The sequence below is a fragment of the Crocuta crocuta genome, unplaced genomic scaffold, assembly GCF_008692635.1.
Source record: "Crocuta crocuta isolate KB4526 unplaced genomic scaffold, BGI_CrCroc_1.0 scaffold131, whole genome shotgun sequence".
Taxonomy (NCBI): domain Eukaryota; kingdom Metazoa; phylum Chordata; class Mammalia; order Carnivora; family Hyaenidae; genus Crocuta; species Crocuta crocuta.
The window spans coordinates 15,241,575-15,262,288 of record NW_027528977.1 but is presented as its reverse complement, the minus strand read 5'-3'; the positions used below and the strand labels follow the sequence as shown (position 1 = coordinate 15,262,288).

The window sequence follows — 20,714 nt, the reverse complement described above, 5'->3', positions numbered from 1 at the left end:
GAGGCACCCATGGAAAATGAAAAACATTTGAGAAACTTTCCAGATATCTGGCAGGGATGGTGAGGTCCTCCTGGTGGTTAAGTTTTCTCCCATATTTAAGGTGGGGACCCTTTTTCCTTCGCAAAATAAAGGAGGGAATAAACTCAAAAGTCTGGTGGCTCTGGGGACACCAGGGAGCAGCTCTGGGCTTGGTTAGGGAGGAACAGCTCCAGTCTTTCTCCTGTCAGTGCCTCTGCCTCTGGACAGCCTCATCATGGGCCCTGAGAAACACTGTTGCTATTGAGAAAGTGGGCCTGCTAGGGACAGAGCCTGTGCAGTGAATCTGCACATCAGCTAGGTCCTGGCATCCAAAATCTGGATAAACTCCAAGTACCTAAATTAATTGGGTTTCTCGAGTGTTTGTTTTAATTCACAAAGTGAAAACATTCCCTTGAATCCCTGCCCAACGGTCCATTCTGCCTCCGTGACCATGGGGTAGTCAATTCTATATGCCTCCAACCCCAAGCACAGAGACCCCAATAATAACAGTGGATTAACACGTGTGGGTCTTTATGTTCAGCTTGATTTTGTTTCTGAAGACCCAAAGTGTTCAGGCCTGACCACCACTGGCTCATTTCTTTCTTTCCCAACCCACCAGTCATTAGTTCTTTTCAGCGGACCTGAGGGTGATGTTAAGTTAGCACTGAATGACGTTACCACAGACCTTTCAGAGAATGCTCCGGGCATGTGAGGTGATGGGAGGGTGTGCTTGGGCGATGGCTTGGTGGATCTGGAAGGGAAAGTGTTGGAGCTCATGGAGAGCATTGTGGGCTGAGGCAAAGGTCTTTGATGCGCTGTGGGGGAAAAGGAAAATAAAACAGATTGTCAGCATCTAGGTGTCACAGAACATTCCAGAGCTGCTCCCCAGTTAGCAACAGGTGGTCTACAGGGAGATAGAAAAATCCAAAGGACCAAACATAATTATGAAGCGGTATAATGGAATCCCACCTCACGGTTTTTCTAGATGACTTACTACCTTAGAATGCTTTAAAATGTTGTCATTCTATATCATTCTCTATAATATGCATTTGTTTTATTTTTTCATTTTTGAAACACTATCTTGGCAGAAAATTGTCAGTTGGAAACCATATGAAGTTAGAAATGATTCACAAGTTTTGTTTTATGTAAGCCAAATTTTATGCTATCTCATTTATCTGCAGTTAGTGCTCCTTTCCTGTGTTAGAACGCATAAACATTAGACATTTTTCTACCAAACCATATATGCAATTTTTAATTTTGCTGCATATTAAGTCATTTGCACCGTTACTTACGAAAGTAACAGTTCTCTTTGGGAACCCAGACAATTCCATTTTATTATAGTTATGAAGTATACCAAATGATCTTTGTTTACTTAACACTAATCTGTTATAATTATGTCTGTGGGGCTTCTGTACTAAATAATTCCATGTAAATTCTTGAGCAGGAAAATGAAGGAATGAGTTACAAGTTATATGAAAGCTTTTCTGAACATACCATCATCTTCATCCTGGTAAAGAGAAGGGAAAAAAAGGTATTAACCTTTCATCAAAACACAATTCCTAAAAGAACTGCATTTCTCAATCACATAAATGTCTGTTTCTTTCTTTAGCAGTTGTATGTCTCCATAATATATTGTGGAGAACAGTAGAACTTGCTAAGTGGTTCATAATTTCTTAATACAAACAATCATTAAGGACACTCTACTCTGAGACTCTCCTTACATAATTAATATAAAATAGGTTCTGAGGTGTCCAAGAGGGCCTAAGGACACAATAATAATGGCAGTATCTACTATTATTTATACACGGTATCTCATCCAATTCTCCTAGCAACCCCTTAAAAATTTAACGTCCTCTTTTTACAAATGGAAACACGGAACTCAGAAAGGAGTCCTAATGGTTGCCAAGGGTTACAGAAATGGATTGGACCCCTGATTTGTCTAGGCCAAGGCCAGCCTTCTTCGGTCACTCCCCTTAAAAGCAACTCCACCTTATATATCATGTGGCTTACAAGGTGTGTCTACATTGCTTAGCATTTATCTTCAGGCAGCCTTCGAGAAACAGGCAAGGGAGGAGCTATATGATACACTCCTCAGATAAGAAATGCTGTTTGGAGAGGCGAAACGATTTTGCCATTGACAAGCAGACCACAGCTGTCAACTTGGGCTTGTTTTGGTAGGCCAGCACACTGGTAAAGAAAGACCACCTTATTCAAAGTGTTGCTGCAAGTATTACGTTCGTTATGACATGTTCCTGGTATATGTGGAGTACTCAGTAAACGTGCACTATCATTAGTCCTGCCATTGAGACAAGACAAGAAGGATCATAGCTATAATCACTGATCCTAGGTGGCCAGCCGGGCGTCCCAGCAAAGGGCCGCATGGTTAAACACACCTGGGCTCAGGGAACGATGAAATCCCTCTTTAACACCATTGCAACCGTGTCATGTTTCTCTCTGCACCTCTCAGATTCTCATGACATGAGCATCAACCCCTCCCAACCCTGGGAACCTCAGGAATATAAAGTTACCTTCACTTACGGTTTGTCTCCTTTTTGTCCCTTTGTCCCTTGGCTCTGCAGCCAAGCTGCTGTCCTTGCTGTCCCCACAGGGTCAACAGGTATTGTCACCCACCTGCCTTTGCTCAGGACATTCCTGAGGCTGGAATGCGCCTGGGCTTTCTCTTAGGATGATTCTATTCTGTGCTCTCCCCATCATCCAATGACACCATAAATCTCACCTCTAACAAATCACTTCTGACTCCTCAAGCCCCATGGATCACTTTCTTCCCTCTGCCTCTGGAGCTCATCCCATGATCGCATGCTATTGCGTGGGGGTCTGTTGTGTGTTGTGTGTGGGTCCGCATGTCCCTCATATCTTTGCACTTTATCCGAACCAGCAGAGCATCTAGCACAGAGGCACTTGTGGGCTGAGTCCTTGAATCGTGTCAGGGATGTGATCACCTTCTCAGGGCTTATAGCACAGAGGAGACCAGACAGACCTGGATGCCAGTCCTGCCTACTTACTAGCTGTGCAACTTGTGATGAATATCTTACCCCTTCTGAGCTTCGATTTCCTCTTAGTAAAAAAGAAATAATGATTCTTCATTCTTCTTCTTATTCATGTCATTAAATGCAAACCGTGTGTAAAGCTGGGATGACCAACTGCTCCAGTCCCAGTCTGTGTGAGACTGATGGGGTTTCTGGGACATAAGATGTTCATTCAAGTGGACATTAAACTTCCATTGCTGTTTCCAAGGCAAACAGCTTCCCCAAAAGTAAATAGCTTGCCAACATGCACTTAGCGGGGATTAAATAACTGCTGTTACCTCTCTTGTTCAGGCCATGGATTTATTAAAAGGGAAAACAGAGACCTTGTCAATTTTGCTGTGCAGCCCAGACTCTTGGGCACCCTTCCTTTTGTCCTTCCTTCAACCATTACTTTACCTTGTGAATTTCTACCTGATGATGGGACTGCAATGAACCCAGCCACCTTGGAAGCTCTCAGAGGAACAAGAGCTAAGCAGTGCGCACTGTGGGTGGGTGGAAGAGGTGGAGGCCCCACAGGCACCAGTATTTAAGAGCCTACTGCGTGCAGGCCTTGATCCCTGTGCTGGGCTTCAGTGAAGTCTGAGACTGGCATGGCCCCCAAATTCCACAGAGCCTGCACTGATCTTCCCGTGCCAAGCATTCACCAAGTAACATTCTGTACTTACATTTTCTCTTCTGTCTGGTCCCCATCCGTGCCTGAAATGAATTAGGGCAAAGAAGAAGAACTGAGCATGAAGAGTTTCAGCGAGCCGGCCTCAGAATATAGATGGTTTCACTTACTCTAATAATGAGAAATCAAACCCACTGAGCTGTGATAAAACAGGAAGAAACCCCCCCAGCAGAAAAGCAGGGGAGCAGAAGTGGAGGGAAGGCTTGGTGACTCAATGTTCTGTCACTATTGCGAGCTGAGCTAGGCAAACCTTTATTCTTTTAGCTACTGCAGCAAATAATTACATAGATATAAAAAAGGTTTAGTCAGCAAACTAACTCTTTAGTAGCTATTAAATTTTACTGAGTAGATGTTTCTCCAAGCAAATGAAAACATCTTAGGTAATATTCTCCTTTGCTGATGTTTTAAAACAGCCATCTCAGGGCTCACCCTTCGGGTAAAGGGAAGACAGTTGGAAAGTGCTAGTGCTGTGGGACTTCTCCCAGTTGCACGAGCCAGTCAGACAAATGTGGTGACCGCTGCCTTAGAGCTATGGCAGGCAGCTCTATGCCTGGGCCCTCATCGTGTTCCCCTTAGAGAGAGGGGTGATCATCTCCTATCTGGCAGATGCTTCACATGTCATCATCCCATCATGTGTTCATTTGAAATTTTGATATTTTGTTCATTGTTGATATTTTTTACATTCATTGACATTTTTAAAGGGGCACCTGGGTGGCTCAGTTGGTTAAGCCTCTGACTTTGGCTCAGGTCATGATCTTGCAGTCTGAGTTTGAACCCCACACCTGGCTCTGCTGACAGCTCAGAGCCTGGAACCTGCTTCAGATTCTGTGTCTCCCTCTCTTTCTACCCCTTCCCTGCTTAAACTCTGTCTCTCTCTTTCTCTCAAAAATAAATAAACATTAAACATTAAAAAAATATTTTTTCCATTAGGGGCACCTGGATGGCTCAGTCTCTTAAGCATCTGACTCTTGATTTCAGCTCAGGTCATGATCTCACCTTTTGTGAGATCAGCCTCGCATTGGGCTCTGTGCTGGTAGTACGGAGCCTGCCCGGATTCTCTCTCTGCCTCTCTCGCCAATTTGCGCTCTCTCTCGCTCTCTCTCTCCCTCTCCCTCTTCCTCTTCCTCTCTCTCAAATAAACTTTTAAAAAATTCCATTAAAAATATTCCATTAACGGGGCGCCTGGGTAGCACACTCAGCTGAACGTCTAACTTCAGCTCAGGTCATGATCTCACGATTTGTGGGTTCAAGCCCCGTGTTGGGCTCTGTGCTGACAGCTCAGAGCTTGGAGCCTGCTTCAGATTCTGTGTCTCCTTCTCTGCCTCTCCCCTGCTCGCATTCTGTTTCTCTCTCTATATATCTTAAAAATAAAATAAACCTTAAAAACTTAAAAAAATAAAAATAAATAAAATTATTCCTAACATTAAAATGTTAACTTGATAACTGAGGGTTTTTTGGTATACTTTAGTCCTGGCTCTGATTTAATCATCACGCTAGCCAAGCAACAGCAATAGTTTGAATCCTGATGGATTCCTGATGGGAAAATCAGAAGCCTGGGCTCTGCCCTTAGTCAGTAATAAGGTTAGACCTGACACCAGATACATTTATGCCATTTGGTACGTAGGCCCCAAAAGACTTTACAATAAATTTAGAAATATTTGAGCAGACTTCAGCATTCTGCCATTATAAAATGTGGTTTAATAGTGAGGAAGCCACAGCGACCTAAAAACTTCTCCCACTTATTTCCTATCTGCTGCCTGTCTTGAAAAATAAAGTGGAAGCTGCAGTTCCCATGTACTGAGATGGAAGGAAAACACAAGCACACGTTTACGACCAGCTGAGGATGAGTTCTCCACCAACAGTGATCATTCCTCTCCTCCTGACGGAGAACCTCTCCAGTTCTTTCTTTGCTAGGTCACTATCATCTGTCTTCAGAGGGACTCAGAACTTGACATCCAACCTGAAAAGCCAGAATTCCTCAAGCCATAGCAGCAAACAGTCCACTCCTCGCCGGGAACACCCCTGACGTTCAGTTCTGTTGTAGGCTAATGCCAGGCAAATTATTGACGTCACTGCTCTCTGAATGACAGACTCAGGCAACAGAAGACAATTACCTTGGCACAGGTGGCTTCTTCCCTGGCAGGGGGCTACTTCTGTCATGCCTTTCGGCGGCTGGCAGTAAAGGAGGCTTTTGCATCTTGGGTAAATGCTCCCCGAGAGGCCTGCAGAGTTGAGAGAAAGGCGGTGTGGGGAAGAAACTGAACTGTGTTTCTACAGCATATACCGTGTACCCTCGCACGGATGCATCAAGGCACCTTACCTTCCCACTGGGGCCGAGGGCTGTAAGACAGGAGGGAAGACATGTGAGTGTCCTAGCACTTCTCAGAATAAAGACAAGATAGAAAATAAAATCAAAACAAAACAAAATAGGGCAACATCTTACCTTGTCAGGAAACGCCGGCTTCTTTCCTGTAAATGACAAATAGCAGGCAGGCTTTGAATACCTTATCAGCTCAGAATGAAATATTAAAACCTAGTGTGGGGGGGCGCCTGGATGGCTCAGTTGGTTAAGCGTCCAACTTCAGCTCACTCCATGATCTCATGGTTCGTAGGTTCAAGCCCCACATCAGGCTCTGCACTGACAGCACAGAGCCTGCTTCAGATTCTCTGTCTCCCTCTCTCTGCCCCTCCCTCGCTCATGCTCTCTCTCTCTGGAAGATCCCAATGTAGAGCACCTAATTTTACAGGCTCAGAGAAATGAAGTGACTTGCCCAAGATCATACAGAGTTGTGTACATAGAAACAGGATTCTGTATTCTGTGATTCTTTTCAACATTTTATTTTATGTGACTGATGGTAAGAAGGATTAATGTCCCTTGGGGATTTTATGCCTCTTTTACTGACTATAGCCTAAGTTTATTTCTGAAGTAAACCCATTTGCCATGGAGGGGTTAATTTTTCTCCAATCCTGTGGTACACTTGACATCATATAAAGTGTTGCACTTATTTTCTGGGAAAACATTTAATTTGGAGAAGAGCATTTCAGGAGATTGTCCTGATAGAAAGCAAATCATTTTGTTTTAATTGTGTTGGGTTTTGGGGTTTTTTTTCCTTTTACTTTTTTTTTCTCTTAGAAGAGCTGACCTGCAGGCTTCAGGCTTCCTGAAGAAACGCTAGGTGTACCTGAGAACTCAGCATTGCAGAGCTATTCAAAGCACTTTGTTTTTATTCTGTCTGAAGTCCCTTGGAGTAGATTATGTCCTATGTCTTCAGTACAGTAGAAGTACCACTTAACTGTATTCAGCCAGGTCTACCAGCAAATTCTGTACACCTTGAACAAGTTCCTTAAAGTCTCTGAGTCTCTAGTTTCTCACCTGTAAAATCAGGATTATAGGTCTAAAATGCATAGGTTTGTTGTAAAGATCAGGTGACAATTTATATGCAGTGTCAGGCACATGATACATGGGTGCTGAAAGCTGCTAGGTATTTCTCTCTTTCCCTCCCTCCTAGACCTCTGTACAGTTAACACCCGATGGTGAATGATGATATGATTTTCACAACATGAGGTACAGCCCACACCATTAAGAAGTCCCAAGAATTTTGTCCTACTGTGAAGAATTCACTGCCCAGGAGTAGACCATTTTGGTGGTATAAGAAATGTATATTATTCACAAAACTTTGGCTTAGGATAAAAACTCAACTTTGAAGGGTTACCCAGAAAACTTATGTTTATATTCTTAGGCTTACATAGATTTTCTTCAAAATTTTTTTTTTCTGATTTATACAGATTCTTTGGGCACTCTGTTAAGAGTCTTTGTTAAGAATCAGAGCTCTGTTAGAGGTTAGTTCTCTCAAAACATCACAGACAAGGAAGTAATTCAGTTGTAGGTATTGTCAAGAGAGGGTGTATTTCAATTTTTTAAAAAGAATCCTTTTCAAAGATAACCTTTGTTCAGGAGGTGACTCTGAAGGGTTTGATGTCAGTATCCCACTCTCCTGACACTTTGACTTGTGGGCGTAAGCACACGTGGAGTCTGAAGTTGAGTCTGTCCGCCTTCCTTTTCACATAACTTGAATAGCCCTCTGCAGCAGACCACTCTAATCTCAAGGAACCCACACAGCTTTGCGTGTCATCAGAGCTGTGGTGCAGGTCAGGGAAAAGCAGCAAGCAGGAGCCTCAAATCCAAGAACTGAAATTCATTTGCAGAGAGGAACCTTAGGTCACAAAAGCCTAAATGCCTTGCTCAGGGTACAGGCCAGGAAGGTTGGGTGGGGCTGGGTCTCTGGGCTCCTTGTCCCTCAATGTTTGTAGCTCCCTCCCCAGGACCCTCTACCCCATATCAAGGAAAATCCAGGGTCTCCCAACCGCAGCACGATGTGGTAGAAAAGAGCACCCACATCAAAGTCAGAAAGACATGGCTTCAAATCCTGCACCTAGTTATGTAAATTTGGAAAAATTATTCAACTTCTCATTGTCTACAAAATGGGGGTAATAATACACTTCCTTTGTTGGGTTGGAGTAAGGATAATGTAGGTAAATTATTTGGGGTAGGTAAAGCACTTGCCCCATAGTAGGTGCTCAATAAGTGGTAGCTATGTTTTAGAATTGAATTGGAAATAGCTTTATATAGAGATAGCTGTAATCCAAGAACATTGTGGGTCAATTCTGGGAGGAAAGGACTGTAGGATACCCCCGGTTTGATAATTGCACGTGTACAACCATAAACAATCCTCACACTTGAATAGCACCTTAGAGTTTCATAAAGCATTTCTACTTAGAGAACAGCCACCTTACAAAGGTGACAACTGAAAACCTACGGTCCCTGTGGTCAGTAAGCTGCTAGGTAGCAGCCAGGGCAGCTGACAGTAGCTCTCCCGGACCGTCTGTCTTCTGCACTACGACGCCCCCTGCACCGTCTGTCAGGAGGACAATGAGATGTGGGTACACATCACAGCCATGAAGAAGCAGGCCTCGCACAGGCGAACAGCGGGAGCTCTGCAGTCAGTCTGATCTCCACTTGGGTCTCTACACCATCACTTGGTAGCTTAGTGATCTGGGAAAGTTATCTCTTTGTGCCTCAGTTGCCCCATATGCGAAATGAGGACGATTCTAATAGTCTCGCTTTATAGTATCATTATGATTGTGGGCATACATGTGTAAATCATGCCATAAGCACTCTATACATACTGGACATTGTTACAATGCATCATATAGAGCGATACCAACCTAGTGTGAAGGGCTCTCTGTCAAACGGGGCTAACGAACGATCGAGGGGAGGTTTCGTGCTTCTGTCTATGGAAGGAGCAGGGACTGGAAGGGAAAAAGACTGAAGTCAATTAAAAGAAGAAGGCAGTTGGCTGGGGGTGAGGGGATGGGTACGCTGGTGGGCAAGAGAGGGAAGCCCCCGTACTTACGCTTTGCTGGTTTATGGTTTCTACTTCTGCTAGGCTCTTCGTGGTTGGCCTGGGGTGGGGGGGGTGGCTGTTTAAAAAAGAGCCACACGTTAGGTAGCACCTCATGATGACACATCCACAAGTCCTGGTGACCGTATCCCCCCAAATCTCACTCTGTTCACTTTCTTCATCTCCGTTTTTCACCTGGATAGTAGCCTGTTACCTGAGCTTCCCATCCCAAACTCTTTCATCCAAGGTAGTGAGCATGTCACTCCCCTGCCAAGCCCTCGGGAGGCCCCTATCACATTGGGAACACAATAACAACTGGTCGTGTGCCCACCCTTCTGACTCCCTCTTAGACTCCTCTCTCCAGTGCACACTGGGCTCCCACTCTAAATGTCTTCTTGCAGTTCCTGCAAAATCTCAAGCTCATGCCCTCTTTCTCATCTTGGTATTTGTGCTTTCCTCTGCCTAGAATGCTCTTTCCCCAGCTCTTGCCACAACTGGCTCATTCTGTCCCCCTCAGTGTTACCTCCTTACCCATCATCATGTTTTCTTGCCTCCCCCCAGCCAAAGTTGAACCTTTATGAAAGCAGGGACCTTATTTGCCTTGTTCATGCTCTATTCCCAGCAGCTAGAACACTGCTTGGCACACACTAGTGGCTAATCTGTTGACTGAATGAGTGAATTCTGCATCCCAATACTGAAGGTGGATGCCTTCAGATTTCAAAGCAAAATATGTTTGTAGATCAATTCAGCCCTGAGTCCCCTTTGCAAGAAAACTGCACAAGCAGGAGGAAGCCATCTATGCTTGAATGAAAGGCCCAACGGCGGTGTGGTCTGCATTTTGAGCTTGTTGGAAAATACATTCTCTTCCTCCTACTAGCCCTGAACACTTTGGCATTTGCCACCGCTGTTTAAGTGCTCAGATCCCTTATGAAAAGAACACATTTCCAGCTATTGACACATTAACCTGAACTTCTCTGGGTCTCTCTTAATTTAACCTACAGGACCTGGCACTGTAAGCTTGAAGAAAGAGGAAAGGGGATTTGCTGCCTCTCTCTTTACTACTGAGTTCACTGCGTTGTAAACCTTGGTGGCTCAACCCACTTGCCGGTGGAATTTCCACCTCTGGCCAGCAGGTGGCGCACGTCTCTTAGGCGAGAGAAGGCACCAGGGACCCAGGCAGTAGCAGTAGGGGACATAGACTCACCTAGATCCTTCAGAGTTTATTTCACAGTTTATATTTATTTCAAAGGTGGAAAATAATAGCACAATGAATAGTATAATGAGACCTTTTATTATACAAGTAGTTTAAATTGTTTGTGATAAAAAGAGAATGCCGATGATAGGCACTATGACATGAATAAAAATCACTGTGAGTTCTGGGGTTTGCATGTACCCAGCCTGTATATACTCCTTTCTTACTGGCCAGAATTGGGTGAAGATACGTATACTCTTCACTTCTGTCTGACAAAGGAGGGATCAGAGTGGACACAGCACCAGAGGAGAAAGGAAAGAGGCCTACCGCGTGACTCCGGCCAGCAGGTGGAGGAGGGAGCACGGCCATCGGTCTCTGCGGGGGCACTGGCGGCTGCTGCGGGACTTTGCTGGAGGGTGGCCTGTCTGCGGAAGGGCAAGGGCGGTAGGGCAGTGAGGTGAAAGCAGAAATGCCACAGTAAGGTGGGTGCGGATTGCCCTGGAGCAGCCCGCCCGGTGCCCTGCTCTGAGCACCTCTGCCTTCCGGGGGCCCCATCCCGCAGACCCCCACCAGCGCCAATGCGGCCCGCCTGGGTCGTTCACACACACGCACACACACACACACACACACACACACACACACAGGGGCGCCCCATCCCGCAGACCCCCACCAGCGCCAATGCCGGCCCACCTGGGTCGGGTCGTTCAGCAACATTCTCTCTCTCTCTCTCTCTCTCTCTCTCTCTCACACACACACACACACACACACACACACACACACGGGGCGCCCCATCCCGCAGACCCCCACCAGCGCCAATGCCGGCCTGCCTGGGTCGTTCACACACACACACACACACAGGGGCGCCCCATCCTGCAGGCCTCCACCAGCGCCAACGCCAGCCGGCCTGGATCTCTCTCTCTCTGTCTCTCTCTCCCTCACACACACACACACACACACACACACACACACAGCTGCCAAGACAGGGTTAAGTCGGCTGGTGGCTCATGGGGATCCTATCTTGGGTCCCCTCCTTCCCCTCACAAATGCTCTGAGCTGACCTCCCCCTCCCACTTCCTCCTTTTACTCATCTCTTCCCTTAAAGGGAGGGGCTGGCCACCAACTCCTTTTATGGAATCACAGACTCTTTTTTTTGATACAATTTCATTTTTAATTTATCTCTACACTCAACATAGGGCTCCAGTTTGTAAACCAGCGATCAAGAATCATAGGCACCACCGATGCAGCCAGCCAGGTGCCCCCTAATCTCAGACTCTAAACTGGTTACTTAGCTTGCTTTGGACAGGAACCCACAGTATTCTCTGATCCCACTGAAGTATCCCTAGGCCAAGTTGATAAGCTGGCAATGCCCCTCCCCTTTGGCGAAGGAAAGGCCAGGCCAGGAGTGTGACTGAGGTCCTCCTTACACTTTGTGCCCCGGGTGCCTCTGCTGCCTCCCCGCAGTCCCAGCTTTGGAGAAGTATTGCTCTTCCACAGAGAGTGTGGCTCTGAACTTGGACAGGCCTGATCTCATCTCACGCCACTCTACTCACACTGGCCAGCTCTCAGCTCCTCTGACATGCCACGCTCCTTTGAGCTCAGAGCCTCTGCATGGCCATTCCTACTGTTGAAAATATCCACCCTCACTTCTCCTGTCTGCTAATATCAGCCACCACAGGCAATGGTTTGTCTGCAATATTTATAATCCTCACACCAAAGGTCTGTGGTCTCTGTATGGTTATTATCCTATTTCACAGAAGAGGAAATTGAGGCCCAGAGAGGTGGAGTCACTTGCCCAAAGCCACACAGCCGGTAAGGAACTGAGCTGAGGTTAGCGGGCACCTTGTGCTGCAGGGTGAGGCAGGCTGCCAGGGCCTTACCGATGTACATGGAGTTAGAGTTGGAGAACGGCTTGGCAGGCAGGATGGAGTTCTGCAAGGCCTCCTCGTCGTTGGAGGGCGGTGGCTCGTAATCCGCATCGTCTTCCACGGGCGCTCCTTGCTCCTCCTCGTTGGGGGACTCATAGTCACCGTCGTCCTCCTCCTCCTGATCGTCATTGGGGCTTTCATAGTCATCTTCTTCCTACCAACACAGTGATGGAGGCGGCCCAGTTTGTAGGGGCTCCGTGGCACCCGTGTGCCTGCATCGACTCTCTCTCTGCCAGCACTAGGATGGTCACTCCCATTTTACAGATGAGGACACTGAGGTTGGGGAGTACAAGTCATAGGGCTAGCAGGTTGTGGACTTGGGGTCTCTGTCAAGGCCTTAGGACCACAAGGCGAGTGCATTTCCCTCTGCACCTTTTTGCACAAGAGAGAAAAGCAAAAGAAATGAGGACACTGGAAGAGAGGGGCGAAAGAGCCGCCTCTGTTTTGAGTAAACATGTTTTTTATTCCAGGCATCACCAAGAGGAAGACTAAATGCCTGGAGCATTTGTGGTGCCGCTAGTTAATTGTCAGTTCTGTTCTTAGTGTGCCTGTGCTCAAAGCACTTCTTCTCATTATAATCTAGTGCGGTGTTGAGGCCATGCTAATGGGGAAACCAGATAACCAAAGCCTGTTAATTAGAAGGCAGATTGAATTGTGTCTGAGAGAGGGGAGTCAGGGCTGTGCTATTCTTCTTGCCGAGAGCGGAACGTATAGAAACAACAGCTTATTATTCATGACACCTGACACTGAGTTTAAAGCTGCTTTTTCGGAAGAGACTCTCTTTCTAAATGTTAAGCGTTCTGTTGTATTTTATATGTGCTCGAAAGTGAGCCCTGGGGACTGCATGATTGCCTTTGAGGGAGCTCATGAAAGTGGACAGTCACAGTAGTGATTTCCCAAGCAGGGGCGGCTCCGTCAGCCGAGCCGAGCGGCATGTGCCTTATCATTCTCGTGCCAAAGTCAGGTGGGTAACAAACGAGCCCAGGGCAGTTCTCTAAGGTCAAGGGCAGTATGGAAAGAAGCGGCAGGAAGTTGCATCTTGATGAGGAAAGAGGTGAACCAATACCCTAGAGGTCTTCACAGCTTTACTGGGTGATTTACGAAAGACAGTCTACATTGTTCTATTGAAAGATTGCTGTGTTCATGTTTGATCGAGGAATAGTGTTTAAAATAGTGGAAGGCAAAGTGAGGCTGAGTGTCTGCATGAACTCTCAGAGTCTTCAGCCCATCTTCTGCGCTCCTGTAGCTCGAGAGCAGGCAACGGAACCGCAGAGTTGGGGAACTGGGAGTAGTGGCCTCCACCCCTGTCCAGGCCCTACCGTGGCCCGGCTGACAGAGGAGTCCCTGGACTGTATAGCCTGCACGTCTCAGCCTCACTGCCTCTGCCTGCTACCAGCCTTTACCCTGGAGGTCTTTCTCAGCTGCAGACTCTTCCTCTCCACTTTGGAACAGTGGGTTTCCCCCGTGATTTGTCTCCTAAATGTGCGAGCATGGGTTTGTTCCTAATCATGCTGTGCCATATGTGTGTGTGATCTGTGCTGTCTAGTGCTCACAGGAGTGGGTTCCCTGTCTCTACCCCGCCCACCCGGTGCCCTGTGCAGGCCTGGGAGTGGACTGGAACGCATGAGCGTGAGGCAGCACTAGTGGAACAACCTCTGTTCAGGAAGAGGGTGAAGGACACGAGCCACAGGCCGAGCTCCCGCCCAGGAGGGGCCACAGGGCAAGCAGTGGCCAAGATGCAGCTTCTGTACAAAAATGTAAATAGTCGAGTGAATCTCTGGGCTACTTTCCCTTTTGTACAACATAAATCTGCCCAATTCCTTTGTCTTCTTGTAGAAGGCACCAACTTAGCTGGCGTTTTTCAAATTCAGTGCTTCCTTTTGCCAGAATCCCAATAGGACAAGGAATGTTTTACCTGCTTCCTAAAGGCACTGAGGTAGCTGCTTACCAGAAAGACCCCTAGACTGAGGGTCAGGCCACCTGGGTCCCAGGGCTGCCTGTAATTAGCTGTGTGGCTCTACATAAGTCCCATTGTCCACTGGGCTCGGCCGCTGCATCTGTAGAATGAACACAGTGGGCTATGGGCCATAATAGAATTCTTAGCCAGAGCCCAGCTTCACGCAGTGACAGTGGATGCAGTCTTCTGGGGAGAGGACATGCAGCCTTCCTCAGACTCTCCAAGGGCTCACTGTGACCCCTCAAACATAAAACCTACTTGGTTTAAACCTTCCCTGAAATCTTTTGGGGGCTAATAATTGATTCTGAAATCCCTTTCCCTCTGTTTCACCAGTGGGAACTTAAGACTATAGGAAAAGCTATTTTTTAAAAGTTTTAATGTTTGTTTATTTTGAGGGAGACAGAGACAGAGAGAGAGAGTGAGCAGGGAAGGGGCAGAGAGAGGGAGACAGAGGATCCCAAGCAAGCTTTGCACGTCAATGCAGAGCCCTGTGCGGGGCTCGGACCCACAAACTGTGAGATCAGAACCTGAGCCAAAATCAGGACCTTAGCCAACTGAGCCACCGAGGTGCCCCTGTAAGAAAAGCTATTTTAAAGCTACTTTAGTATAGACCATCTAGGGGAGGGAGTTGGGGAAGGCCCTGCTGTGAGGGTGATAATAGTGAATAATGGTATGATCTGCAAACTGCAGTCCAGGGGCCAAGTTCGGCCCTCCATCTGTTTTTGCAAATAAAGATTTGTTGGCACACAGCCACGCACAGCTGTTCAGATGTCATCTATGGCTTTCGTTGTGCTACAAGAGCACAGGTGAGTGGGTGAGCTGGAGGTCATGTGGACGGCAAAGTTGGAAATATTTACTCTCTGGCCTTTATAGAACGTATCTTATGCCCTGCCCACACCAGGGGGGATGCTGGCATCTTGTTAGAGGCCTCGCTCCTCTTGGCGCTGTGTTAGTTCCTTATTACAAAGGTGCTCTGGAAACTGCCGTCAGGGTGGAAGGAGAGCCCACAATGTACTCACAAAGGATGACCAGCCCCCGTTGTCTTCTTCATGGCTTTCTGTGGAAGGAGATAACACCATCATCAGTACCAGAGGAGGCCTCTAGAAAGAAAGTCAGAGCAGCACCCCTTCTGATGTACTCTCACACCACTGTCCAGCCCAGGCTTTCATCCTACCTTCGACATACCTGGGGGTTAGTTTAGTATCAGCTCTAGTTTCTACCTGAGCAGCTCGTTCTACCAGAAGGAAGAAGTTGTTTCTCAACCTTTTACTGTATAACAGTCACTGGAGTCCTATCCCTAAATTTCAGCAGAACTTGATGGGGCACAGGGATCTGCCCTGTAACACGGTGCAGTTTAACAGTTGAAAACTGCTTTAAGGGCCCAGAAGCAGGGGCACTGGCTTCACCCAGGTGCTCAGTCAGATCCTGGGTCCTCCTGTGCCTCGCAGAATTCCTCATTTTAGACCTGCAGAGGGTCCCAGCTGGGCAGGGGCCGTACACCCAGGTGCCTGGCACGGTAACATTGCTCCTGCTCTCAGTTTGGACCCCAACCTCTTTTTGGCTAAGAACTGCCTGGGAGGTAAATGAATAAGGCCGCCTGCACCATACCCAAGTAGCCCCAGGGACCAGCAGACAGAAGAAGTGAAGTATCTGTCACCTCCCATTGCATCCCTCTTACCCCTGACACCTTTACCTGTCTCTTCAGGAAACCGCTGGACTTGGGGTCTGCAAGGGAAAAGGCATTGCGTTAACGGTGCTCCTGACTTAGGGGCACCTCCCTCTTTCCTCAGTCCTGCCCTGCAAGTGGAGACCCCAGCAGGGTCCCCAACTGGTGTCCTTGTTGCTTAGCCACCCAGGCCACGCTATCAAATGATCAGAGTCACACTGGTGGTGTAACTGGGAGCATGTGACTTCAACTTTCAAGGGGAAGTTCCCCCGGAGTGCCAGACCCAGGGGCAAGATGCAGGGCAGAGAAAGGACACTGTCTCTCCCCTCCTTGGCACCAGCTTCAGGCCCCTGGGACTGAAGGAGCGCCGCAGAGCAAACATTCGGGCAAAACCTGTCCTGTGCCTCCCACTTAAGGCTCAGCTTGGGTTTGGAAACTCTTTGGGTTTCGTCACAGTGACACCAGGCCTTGGCTTCCCCCTCACTTGCGTGTGAAGATGCTCCTTCTTTCTTCATTCTTGTTGATCTCTTGACTTAGCTTACTGAGAATCCTGTGAGAGGAATGACAGATCAGGTGACTAACACATTGTCTGTCGCCCCAGCCAAAACTCCCGCGACTGTGTAACCTCGGACGTTCTGGCCAAGCATGACCAGTCTCCTCCTCTGGCCTCCAGCCAGCCCCCTCCGCGGGGGCCTGTGCTCCTCACTTCCTCCCAGAACTTGCCAACTTCACCCCTTGCAGTCGCTGCTCCTGTGCAGGAGGCCCCTGTGCCGCTCACCCCCTCAGTGGGGCTCAGAGGCCCTCTGTGAAGACCCCCAGCCCTCGCCTGGCTCCCCTTCTCTCAGATCCTGCCTTACCACCTGGACACAACTACTTGTACTTGATTGTCTTACTGCTCCTGGGGCCAAGGTCCCCTGGCTCTTGCCTTAACATCCTTGTGGTGATGGCCAGCCTCCAGGAACCCTCGAAGCAGCTCTGAAACCTGGAGGAGCCAGCTGCTTGTCACAGAGCTGATGGGAACCTGTATCTCCTTTTATTCTCCCCTCTCTGACTCCTTGGTGACATGGATTTTTATAAAATTTGGAGAAGCGTTCCCAGTCAGGGCACAGAGTGGGAGACTCCTTATTCATCCATGTCCAGGACGTGGCCTCGGCCAGGACCCTCGGAGATACTCTAAGTCCTTGGGTATTGTGAGCTAGCACATCCTCGAACTCCAGAGCAGAGAGGGCCTTCACAAACAGGACTGCACCTCCTGCACACCCTAGCAGTAGGTGTCCAGTCCACGGGGTCTCTCAAATCTCCAGTACAGGGCACTCCAGCCTCCCTGAGCACCCACCACTGAGACCAAGAAGGCCCTCGTTAGTAAACAGGCTCAGTACTTCCGAGAGATTTGGGGGCAGCTGGGAGGAGCCTCAGAGATGATCGCATCTCATTTTATAGATGAGGCCACCGGGGCACCTGGGGGGCTCAGTCAGTTGAGCGTCTGACTTCGGTTCAGGTCATGATCTCGTGGCCCATGAGTTCGAGTCCCTCATCAGGCTCTGTGTTGACAGCTCCGAGACTGGAGTCTGCTTCAGATTCTGTGTCTGTCTCTCTCTCTGCCCCTCCCCTGCTATGCTCTGTCTCTCTCTCTCTCTCTCTCTGTCTCTCTCTCTCTCTCTCAAAAACAAACATTTAAAAAAAAATTTATGGATGAGGCCACAGAAGCTCAGACAGAGGAAGGGATTGGCCCATGGAGTGGGTTAGTGATGGAAGCCACCCCCTCCCCACAAAACACACCTGCCCCTGAGGCCAGGCTCCCTAATTACCAGCAGCATATTTTCAACACACCACAGCCTTGTGTTAATTTTCATTATGCTACAAGCTTTCCCAGAGCTGACACGACTGAGCCTGTGGCCCATCTGAGAGTGAGCCTGTATCCACATTCCTTCTGCTAAGTGCCCAGCACAAGGTAACTGGTTTGGCCTAAAACAAAGTAGCTAAGTTGGCAAAGGTGCTCCTTAGTATCTGCTACTTCCTGCTTCCCTCATCGCACCCCCAAGGGCTCAATCCCCCACTTCTCCATGGTCCCAAGGCACTGCCGCTCACAGCCCTTCTCCCTCACTGGAATACCAGGGTAGATTCTGTAAACACACTGGGGACTTAGGAGGACGGAGAAGGGGAGAGGGCAAGGTTTCGTCCTCCACTGTAATGTCACTGTTGGGATTTCACGCTGTCCACACCAGGGAGATGCTTTAAAGCAGGGCTGGGGACATCACAGTGGCCTCTTGATCCCACCACCAGAGCGCTTGGGACACTCTTGTTTCCTTTAAGCGATTATTTTGAGAAGCTGATGGGAGTCCCTCTCCTCCCTTCTCTGACATGTGGGATGGAATGGCTCCCACAGCCACAAAGGAGGGCTTGCTGGTGCCCTGCCTCCTGGCCAGGTCAGGCAGTGGTGGCCGTGGCAGCCACTCCCACACAGGCACGCCTTCATTCCACAATAACGCACTGAGGGCCTGCAAAGTGCTGGCAAGTCTGCTGAGAGCTCAAGAAGCCTCAATGAATAAAGTGAAGGCCCATGATCTCAAAGAGCTTACGTGCTAGTGAAGAGGGACAGATAAACAATGAACATTTAAGGAAGTGAAATTCTAAGTATTATGTGTATGTGTGTGTATGTGTGTGGTGTGTGTGTGTGTGTGTGTGTGTATACCTGCAAGGTAGGTGGGGGCTGGGGGAGGGGGACAGGAATATGCAGGTAGGGTGGGGTTGCAACTGAAAATGAGCCGGCCTCCCCACAGAGGTGACATTTCAGCAATGACCTGAAGAAGGGGGGCTGGGCTGCCCCTCAAAGTGCCCATCCAACAGAGCTCATGAGGCTCTGACCAGCCCACACGGCTGCTTTGGTCCTGAAAAGACGGCCTGCTCTCTGCGGTGTCTCGTCTTACCAGTATCTTTAGCAGCCAGGCTAGAGGCTTCTGGGGCTCTAACTGGCGAAGGAAGGAAATGTCAAACCGCAGGCCCTGACAGAAGAGCAGCAAAGAGGTGACAGCGAGCAGAGCAGGGCCCTGCTTGCAGCAAAACACAGGCCGCCGGCACCCTCCAGGCCGCAGAGGACACCTTCCAAGCCAGCTGGGACCACTACTGAGGGGCGTGTGGGCAGGTGGCTGTGCTGATGGACAAGGCAGCGGCGCGGTTGCTGTGTGTGGGCTTCAAAGTTGTCCCCACTCTCACACCCTCAGAGAACCATGTGACCATGAACGGCCGGAGGTGACTCATTCCTCCTCCTCCCCACAAACGCCAGACCTCACTCAGCACCAGGGCTGGGGAGCAGGTAGGCATAATTCTCTCTGCTTTGCCTTGTTTTAGGGATAAACTGGCTGCTTAATTGGGGCTGAACAGTCTGACAGGAAGTCAAGTCACTGTAGCAAGGTCCTTCCAGCACCGGGGCATCCCTGGCTTGCTGATGATGGGGGCCAGTCTTTGACTTCTCAGCCACGGGCCTGTCACAGAGTGCGGGTCCTTGTCCGGAGTCTGACTGCAACATCCTGTCCCGTAAGCAGTGCTTACCATCTGTCCCCAGCAAGACATCTGTCCTCCCTGTGCTCCAGGTCCTCACCAGCCAAGTAAGAGGGCGAGCCCTGGCTAGGCAGTCCCTGACCAGCCTGACCGTCAGGTTTCCATGGCTACACCCATTATAAGCACAGACTGCTAGGCTCACTGTAGACTGAAGCTAATCAGAACCCAGACGGGGGAGGCCTGGGAGCAGTAACGCCAAGTTTCCTGGGTGATTCCCAGAGTCTAAAAAGGTTGTGAAATCAATCTTGTTATTCTTTGTATTCTTGGAATTATGTTTTAATTTTAAGGAGCAGGAGAAGGATGAGGGTAAGGAAGAAAAGAGGATGAAGAAGTGGAGAAGGAGGAGGAGGAGTTGCAGGGAGAGGAGATGGGGAGGAGGAGGGGAGGGGGAGGGGGAGGTGAAGGAGGAGGGGGAGGAGGAGAAGGAGGAGGAGGGGTTGCAGGGAGAGGAGATGGGGAGGAGGAGGGGGAGGGGGAGACCAAGGACAAGTGGAGGCCCACTCTGGGCTTTGAAGTCAACTTTGCTGGTCACAGGGAAGAAGGACANGTGGAGTTCACGGGCTTATAATGTAAATGCGTCTGTTCGCCTCAGCCCTCCCAGGAAGAACTCGAGAGCTTTCCTTCCGCCTCTCTTCCAGGCCCTCCCACGGTGAAGAGCCCGCTCCCTTGACTCTGATTCCAGAGGGCGCGCTGGTGCCTCCCAGCTGAACACACCCCGAGGCCCAGGACAGGGGGACCATTTTGCTCAGCTCTGTCGTGTCGGGCAGCCTCATCTCCAGCTCCCCACCCACCTCGCTGCCTGCCTGTCCTCCGTCCCCACGCCAGCCCCTCCCCAGGGCGCCCAGCACACACTCGCACTCTCCCTCCGGCTCCTGCTCCACATTTCATCCCTCTTTAAAGGGTATTCCACCTCTGAGGTTCACCCTCCTTGAACCGAGAGCCAGACCTCTGCAAGGTCTGTCCTTGTCACGTGAGAAGCCAGGTGTGGGTCCTGGGGCTCAGGGAGGCGCCCTTCGCCACCATCTCAGGCCTCAGGGGAGAACCACGGGCGGGTGGGAGGCAAGAGTTGGAGGGCCTCGTCCGGTCTCCCCGCTTCTCAGCCTCAGACCCCCCGATAATTTGACATGTAGTATTTTACCTGAGCTTCACAATTGTTTTGCAAAATTAAATCATTATTTTTTAATATTATTATTTTGGCAAATGAGATTATTCCCATTTTTACCACCCAAGAAAATGAGGCACTGAGAGAGGGACTTGTCAAGGTCTCATGTGAGCAGTT

The 20,714-nt window shown here is 49.0% G+C and overlaps 1 protein-coding gene and 1 long non-coding RNA gene across 3 annotated transcripts in view; one reads left to right on the top strand and one right to left on the bottom strand.

The window, feature by feature from the left end:
- Positions 1-20,714, bottom strand: part of LCP2 (lymphocyte cytosolic protein 2) — a 44,858-nt gene that overhangs the window by 9,470 nt on the left and 14,674 nt on the right. The window contains exons 4-16 of one of the 2 annotated variants that reach the window (XM_077757333.1): positions 16,362-16,427; positions 15,905-15,936; positions 15,231-15,268; positions 12,207-12,408; positions 10,657-10,754; positions 9,150-9,216; positions 8,962-9,045; positions 6,179-6,204; positions 6,056-6,075; positions 5,850-5,957; positions 3,731-3,761; positions 1,513-1,525; positions 704-833 (exon numbers count right to left, since the gene is read on the bottom strand). In XM_077757333.1, the coding sequence (XP_077613459.1) occupies positions 704-833; positions 1,513-1,525; positions 3,731-3,761; positions 5,850-5,957; positions 6,056-6,075; positions 6,179-6,204; positions 8,962-9,045; positions 9,150-9,216; positions 10,657-10,754; positions 12,207-12,408; positions 15,231-15,268; positions 15,905-15,936; positions 16,362-16,427 (915 nt within the window). The remainder of the gene's footprint in view (positions 1-703; positions 834-1,512; positions 1,526-3,730; positions 3,762-5,849; positions 5,958-6,055; positions 6,076-6,178; positions 6,205-8,961; positions 9,046-9,149; positions 9,217-10,656; positions 10,755-12,206; positions 12,409-15,230; positions 15,269-15,904; positions 15,937-16,361; positions 16,428-20,714) is intronic. The other variant, XM_077757334.1, reaches the window with a different exon arrangement.
- LOC144226006 (uncharacterized) lies at positions 18,847-20,626 on the top strand. The gene is made up of 2 exons (XR_013333498.1): positions 18,847-19,190; positions 20,074-20,626. It is a non-coding gene; the product is annotated as an uncharacterized LOC144226006 (long non-coding RNA).